At 32.8% G+C, this 8631-nt stretch overlaps 1 protein-coding gene across 1 annotated transcript; it reads left to right on the top strand.

Moving 5' to 3' along the window:
- The first annotated feature begins 1379 nt into the window (after positions 1 to 1379).
- LOC111633202 (zinc finger protein 850-like) lies at positions 1380 to 4017 on the top strand. Its single transcript, XM_023377740.1, has one exon. The coding sequence runs from the start codon at positions 1380 to 1382 to the stop codon at positions 3771 to 3773; it is 2394 nt and encodes a 797-aa protein (XP_023233508.1). The 3' UTR covers positions 3774 to 4017.
- Positions 4018 to 8631: the final 4614 nt, after the last annotated feature.

The following is an 8631-nucleotide window of genomic DNA, read 5'->3' as shown; positions in this document are numbered from 1 at the left end:
ATCTATGCCATTTGTGAAAATTGCAACACTGAAGGAATTATCCAATTAGAATAAAATTTTGGTCACACACTATGACTGCACATAGGTGATTAAATTTTTATAACAATTCAGCATTTATGACTTCATAAAATCAGTATCTTGTAAAGCCTCCATGAGCTACAATAAGAGCTGCTACATGTTGTGGCAATGAATTGAAAATGAAAAGGCTTTTGATGGTGTAATGGTGTCCCCAGAATTTCTTGTCAGATAGCTTGTAAGCACATCCATAGTTCATTGGTACTGACTACTGGAGGACTTGATGGATCAGTTGACCTTATCCTGCAAATGTTCTTGATAACGATGTTCAGTAGGTGACATATCTGCTGAATGGGTAGGCCAACAGCCATGAAACAAACAAGAATAAAATTCTGCCTTTTTTTTTTATTGATCATTGTCATATGTATCACTGATTTGCATATGCAAGAACCTGCCATATCAATATAGCACCTCATTGCACAATAATATGTTTCAAGTAATTGTGGGCTAATGCATTTTTAAAGTAGCCTACATACTGATGCTAAGTCTATGCAATCTAGGTGATATGCAGGTGATCCATACTCAGAAATTTCTGGTTACAATCCTGTTGATTATAAGTTTTATAAAGTAGTTGTAAATGAAAATGTTTTCTAATTACTAAAAATGTGTGATTTCTTACGGGCTACAAGCGATACAATTAAGAGAAATGATAACATATATAATTATTTTCTGAAATGTAAACAGCATTCAGCTTTGCATAACAACATAATGAAAAGAATCACTATTTTCATCTTACTGTATACCTGTAATAATGACTGAGAATTGACTTAATATTAATATTAAAAACACTTGCCAAACCAGAAAATCCAGCAGTATAAGATTAATTAAATAAAAATGAACATTTTTGACAAACTTAAGTGGTCATCTTCAGGTTGAAAAGTAATTTAGAAGGTATAACAGAGTTTGAAACAATGTTTGAATATAGCATGGAGTTTAAAAAATCCAAATGTAGCATGATATTATTGGTTCTCTTACATGTGACTGATTATATCAAACTAGGTTTATGGGATGATAAAATAAAGATCATGCATAGGAGAATGTTTCTGCCTCCCTATAATTAATTGCCATGTCTTTAAATGATACCTTGAAAATTTCCAATCTTTCTAGGTGTTTTAAGTTTGACCAATCAGAGCTAAGATTTATATGTATTATTTTATACTCAATAACATATCAACATAAATTACTAAACAGAATATATCGGAAACAGTACTGGTTACATATTGAAGAGTGAAAAGAAGCAAACAAGAGGCAACTAAGGAAACTGCTTGGTCAAGTGGATGAGTTATTTGAAGGTACAAAATATAATGAGTATAAAAGATGCAAAGGAAGTGTATTATAAGAAAGATGGCATGGCAGAAGTAAAAGAGATATGCAGAGAGGAAGAGTGCTGCAGGAATCTGAATTTATCAGATTCCTGCAATTNTTGTGACGAGTGTAAACAGAAATTTACACAAAAGTCAAGCTTAATATTACACCTTAGAACACACACTGGAGAAAAGCCTTACAGTTGTGACGAGTGTAAACAGAAATTTACACAAAAGTCAAGCTTAATATTACACCTTAGAACACACACTGGAGAAAAGCCTTACAGTTGTGACGAGTGTAAACAGAAATTTACACAAAAGTCAAGCTTAATATTACACCTTAGAACACACACTGGAGAAAAGCCTTACAGTTGTGACGAGTGTAAACAGAAATTTACACAAAAGTCAAGCTTAATATTACACCTTAGAACACACACTGGAGAAAAGCCTTACAGTTGTGACGAGTGTAAACAGAAATTTACACAAAAGTCAAGCTTAATATTACACCTTAGAACACACACTGGAGAAAAGCCTTACAGTTGTGACGAGTGTAAACAGAAATTTACACAAAAGTCAAGCTTAATATTACACCTTAGAACACACACTGGAGAAAAGCCTTACAGTTGTGACGAGTGTAAACAGAAATTTACACAAAAGTCAAGCTTAATATTACACCTTAGAACACACACTGGAGAAAAGCCTTACAGTTGTGACGAGTGTAAACAGAAATTTACACAAAAGTCAAGCTTAATATTACACCTTAGAACACACACTGGAGAAAAGCCTTACAGTTGTGACGAGTGTAAACAGAAATTTACACAAAAGTCAAGCTTAATATTACACCTTAGAACACACACTGGAGAAAAGCCTTACAGTTGTGACGAGTGTAAACAGAAATTTACACAAAAGTCAAGCTTAATATTACACCTTAGAACACACACTGGAGAAAAGCCTTACAGTTGTGACGAGTGTAAACAGAAATTTACACAAAAGTCAAGCTTAATATTACACCTTAGAACACACACTGGAGAAAAGCCTTACAGTTGTGACGAGTGTAAACAGAAATTTACACAAAAGTCAAGCTTAATATTACACCTTAGAACACACACTGGAGAAAAGCCTTACAGTTGTGACGAGTGTAAACAGAAATTTACACAAAAGTCAAGCTTAATATTACACCTTAGAACACACACTGGAGAAAAGCCTTACAGTTGTGACGAGTGTAAACAGAAATTTACACAAAAGTCAAGCTTAATATTACACCTTAGAACACACACTGGAGAAAAGCCTTACAGTTGTGACGAGTGTAAACAGAAATTTACACAAAAGTCAAGCTTAATATTACACCTTAGAACACACACTGGAGAAAAGCCTTACAGTTGTGACGAGTGTAAACAGAAATTTACACAAAAGTCAAGCTTAATATTACACCTTAGAACACACACTGGAGAAAAGCCTTACAGTTGTGACGAGTGTAAACAGAAATTTACACAAAAGTCAAGCTTAATATTACACCTTAGAACACACACTGGAGAAAAGCCTTACAGTTGTGACGAGTGTAAACAGAAATTTACACAAAAGTCAAGCTTAATATTACACCTTAGAACACACACTGGAGAAAAGCCTTACAGTTGTGACGAGTGTAAACAGAAATTTACACAAAAGTCAAGCTTAATATTACACCTTAGAACACACACTGGAGAAAAGCCTTACAGTTGTGACGAGTGTAAACAGAAATTTACACAAAAGTCAAGCTTAATATTACACCTTAGAACACACACTGGAGAAAAGCCTTACAGTTGTGACGAGTGTAAACAGAAATTTACACAAAAGTCAAGCTTAATATTACACCTTAGAACACACACTGGAGAAAAGCCTTACAGTTGTGACGAGTGTAAACAGAAATTTACACAAAAGTCAAGCTTAATATTACACCTTAGAACACACACTGGAGAAAAGCCTTACAGTTGTGACGAGTGTAAACAGAAATTTACACAAAAGTCAAGCTTAATATTACACCTTAGAACACACACTGGAGAAAAGCCTTACAGTTGTGACGAGTGTAAACAGAAATTTACACAAAAGTCAAGCTTAATATTACACCTTAGAACACACACTGGAGAAAAGCCTTACAGTTGTGACGAGTGTAAACAGAAATTTACACAAAAGTCAAGCTTAATATTACACCTTAGAACACACACTGGAGAAAAGCCTTACAGTTGTGACGAGTGTAAAAAAAAGTTTATACAGAAGTCAGACTTAATTAAACACCTTCGCATTCACACTGGAGAAAAGCCTTACAGTTGTGACGAGTGTAAAAAGAAGTTTGCAGACAAGTCAAACTTAATTAGACACCTTCGGACCCACAACATACGAAAGCCATATAAATGTTAATTACGTCCAGCGAAATTCATTCCAAACCATGATTAAAAAATACGTTAGAATACTTAGAAGTTTTGAACAAATACTATTTTTAATTTCTATTGATGTATAATGATCGAAAGATGTAAGCAAAACTGGTTTTAAATTAAAGTGATGTTTTTCCATTTTTCGAAAAGTTCCAAGTTAAAGGCATTGTATACTGAATATATAATTGAAATATTATGTAATACTTTCTTGAATAAAGAATTGTTCCATAGATTCTTGCTTGTATTAATTACGGTTAATCTTAATTTATTCGATTCTTAATTAGAACAGTGCATATTTTGTTGTAATTCATAATTCAGTTAATCCTCGCATATTCGAACAGTACTACAGTAAGGTCTCGTTTTATGCGGTGGATACGTTCTACAGAAAAGCGCATAAAAAATTCGCATAAAAAAGACTTTACTTGCCTTGAAAAAGTAGGGATACGTTCCGTAATTTTCTAAAATCGCATAAAACCAAAACAACGAGTTACAATTAACTTAAAACCGCATAAAAAAACTTTGCAGAAATTAAAAGAAATAGGCTGCTTAATAAATTACTTCGAATGTCTGAAATTCGTCATAATCTTTTATTCTCCTGTCTCATATTATAGGTAGTTAGTTATTCAATGTAAACGTCTACAATAACAATTCCAATTGAGACTTATCTTTTACATACCATTTGCATTCTGTATATAAATTTTTTGAGTAGACATCCTTTCAAAAAATTTTTTATGAAATTCACGAACAGCACTTCCTCATAAAAATTTATTGGTGTTTTAGTAAATGTGTACACTGTTTATCTGTAAGTTTCAAGTTATATATATATATAACTTGAAACTTACAGATAAATGGACATATCTGTACCTATATTTCACTCTGCAGCCAAAACTACACATCGCACATGAATGGTGTTTGTGTGTTGTAGTAGCCCCAAGTGTCCCATCGTGCAGTATGGTGGTTGCGTCTCGATAGCTTGAAGGGTGTGAGAGATATGGGGTTTGAAAGTGGTTAACTTCGAAGATGTGTGACGCTTCAATGAGAATGTTCCAGTTTTTTCTAGAAAGTTACAGAACCTAGAGGTGAAATTTGGTACCCAGTTAGTGTGCGTCATGAAAACGCACACTAAGAAGTGATTTTTCGAAATTCCCCCGCGGGGGGAGAGGGAGAGCATTAAGGCTTAACCGGAACAACGGCTTCTACTGCACTATTTTAGATGCGATTTTTTGTTTTATCTGCGTTTTAGTAGGGTATGCCATGAGAATGCACACTAAGAAGAGATTTTTTGAAATTCTCCCGGGAGCGGGAGAGTGAGAGGATTTAGTCTTCATCGAGTACTTAGGTGTATTAAATTAATAACATTTCAGACAATGTTATAAATATTTTTATTTATTTCGATTTTTTAGCCAAATGTTCGAACCGTTTTAAATTCGAATTTCTTTTCGCTTATTGGTTCGATTATAGAACGATTGTAAACGTTCCAGAAAATTTATCAAATTAAAAACAGTTCAGTCCGTTTATTTCTCATCATTCTCAGCGGTAGGTGTTACATAACAATTATTATGGTTGTTGAAATATTGAATGTAAATAGGGTTTGCTTGCAAAATCCGCGCGAGCAAAGCCACGGTTAACAGCTAGTTTAAAAATAAAATTTATATTTTTTAAATGATTTAGCCTAGAGAATTGATTAAAATTTCTGTGTGTGCAACATAGATTGAATATAAATTTGTCTCATATTTAATTAAAATCGTTCTNTAAAATTAACATCTGAAGTATAATTTTTTATTGTTTTTATATTTTTCAATATATTTATTTTGTTTGTACAAAATAAAAAATAATTTTTAACGATACAATAGTCTTCGTTAGGCTTAACATCGACGAAAATTCAACGGGAAGCGACACGCAACGAAGAAAAATTTCAACATGGGATAAATTAATATATTTTTTAGTACATGATTCGTTATCCGAACCACCCGAGTCCCCAATTAATTCGGATAAACGACGCTCTACTGTAATTACATAAATAAATGCTTATCTGATTGAATTTTACTTTTTTTGAATTCTTTTATGAGTATTATTTTTTTTCTAAATATCTCTATGAAAATTTTGGAGTCACGTTAAATTCGGGGTCGCGTTATATTCGGGCTAATACGGTATTATTAACAGACCCAAAGCCATTAGACAGAGAATTTATGAACATCTGCTTTCATTTATTAACTTAAAAGACTTAAAGTAATCCTGTTTCTAATGAATATTATTTGAATAAAATAATCCTTTCTGAAAATATTTCAAATCGATTAATGTTTTCACGTAACACGTGACGTAAAAATATGATTGATCGTAATGCGTCACGCGTTCTTAATATATTCTAACAATACGTAACGAATTGTTAGAATGTATTGTTGGCTTTTTCTATTGTCAGTGGCCATCGTTAAGAGTAAATTTGTTCGAAAGTTCCGCGTTTCTTTGAGATTTTGCGAAATATTGCAATTAAGTAAACTTCAATAATGTACGGGAGGCAGAAAGGCCTCTCTGTGTCTCCTTTTCCTTAGGCCTGCTCGAGTAAAGAGATGGAATCTCCCGTTGGCTTTTTTACTCGAGCTACTCTTTACTCAAACTAACTCTTTGTGTCCCGCATCTTTAGGGCCGACCGGAAATAGAGAGGGTTTTCTGTGTTTCGCTTTATTAAATCCCGCGTAGGGCGACTATTATTTTTATTTTTTATTTCTTTTTTGTGGTTAATGAGGTTTGGTATGAGATTGAACTAAATTTTGTGGCCTTAACGTGCATTTTATTACGACCAGGTTATTTATAGATTTTTATTTTTCTTTATTACTAGTTTTTGTAATATTGCATCCCTTAGTTTAGTTAGTAACAATACGGTGAGTTTCTAATAGCTGAATTCGGAGTATTCAGAGGTAATTATAAATATTTTCATTGTGCGAGTTAGGAAGAACGCGACACGACAATTGATGTTGGTCATTTGTGGAGTGGCATTCTTTCCAACTCTTGGTGGAACTCTGAAGCAGCCACCTCCACGTGGTGAGTTCTAGGTTGTCGTTCGTCTGGAAATAACCAACGGCAGGCAAAGAGCTGCTTATTCCATTTTATCCATTCGGCTGCTGCTGGGCAGCTTTCTTATGCCATTGATGTTGAAAACGCAAAAGTTGAAGTTGAAAGCGCAAAAGTGATGCTTATGATGTTGAAAGCACAAAGTTTTTTGGAGTTTCGTTGAAAAAGTCGCGTACAAAATCAAATTTAAATTTATTATAAACTGCTGGTAAGTAATTTACAATTGTCCGTCCTGTGATTTATTATCTGTCATTGTGTTCTCATCCATCTACATCGAAAGTTGAACACTGCTCAACTCGCTTTTACGCTGGTTTTACGTCCTGCTCAGGCGTAAAATATCATGGTCACGTGATTAAAAGCTTTTAAGGCGAGGGGTTTTACTCCTGTTTTTTACGCTAGTGGAGTCTAGGCCTTATGAGGGAAGTACCCTGTATACTTAACACACGTCTTTTAAAAATACAATATTCTTTTTATCTAAATGTAACATATTATTCACACCAAAATATCGTATAATGCTTCCAACGATTCCATCCAGGACTGGTTCTGGGCTGTTAGCCACCTGCGTGCTAGATATTTGGCCGTCCTCGCCCCATTATGTGAATCGCGAGTAGATTTATAACTTATAGCAATTTACTAGTATGATTTTATGATATGATACTTGACAGGAGTTTAAAAAAATCCATTAAAATATTTGATATATTTATTCTGCTTTTATTCCGCTCCCCCAATTTTGTATTACTTACAGATTTCAATGTTAACGGTATTCTATATTTCCCTCAAAGTTTAAAAAGTACAAAGCGTTTGGTACAGATCGGGTAAAAGGCTTAGACGTTAAACGGATACCCGGAGAGAATACTCAAAAAATGAGAAAGTAAATTGAATAGTAAAGGACAACAAACTAAAAAGAATAGTAAGAATATAGATATAAAGTATCAAGCTTTTCCTCATATTCGAGGCTTTTTTGAACAAATAAACAAGGGCTTTAATAAAATAAACATTAAACTTGTCCCAACTTATGAAAAATTGCAAAAAGAATACAGAAAATTAAGCCTGAAATAAGCAACAAAATAGAAGATAAATATAACACAACGAACGTAGTATATACAATACCATGTACAGTACATGTGAATATCCAAAAAAAATTATATATGCGAAACGAAAAGGAGAGTAGAAACGAGATTAAAAGAAAACATTGCGGACTTAAAGTATAAAAGAATTAATTTAGCTTTTTATGAACATTGCACAATGCATAATTATAATATAGATAAAAACCATGTAAAAATTTTACACAGAGAAAGAAATTGGTATAAGAGAAAATTTAAAGAAAACTATAAAATAATTATACCCCAGAAAAATAATATCAATAAAAATCTAAGTACAAAAATTCATAATAATTGTTAAATTTATTATAATAATAAAATAAAAATAATAAATTTATAATTCAAGAAGGCCTAATATGCAAATATAATTGAACGGTTCGCGTCCTTATGCAAATGAGATTAAACAGCGCTTTATGCGGCGTATGCTCTAATTGATATCCAACGTAAGTATTTTAATGTAACCTTTTAACAGTGAATAAGCAATTGCAATAAGATATATGCATATACTACAACTCAGAAAATAACTAGAAAATGAATGGTGAAATAATTTTTGGGGTAAGGAAAATTTATATTTACGATTTGTTGCATTATAAATCTATGTCTAAATTTAATTATAAGAATTGTTGGGTGTAAGGATAGGGATTTAGATGTAGAAATAATTTTAATTATGAATGT

Source organism: Centruroides sculpturatus, unplaced genomic scaffold (assembly GCF_000671375.1).
Source record: "Centruroides sculpturatus isolate CEXI.00-Female unplaced genomic scaffold, Cexi_2.0 scaffold127, whole genome shotgun sequence".
NCBI lineage: Eukaryota > Metazoa > Arthropoda > Arachnida > Scorpiones > Buthidae > Centruroides > Centruroides sculpturatus.
This window is presented reverse-complemented; position numbering and strand designations above follow the sequence as displayed.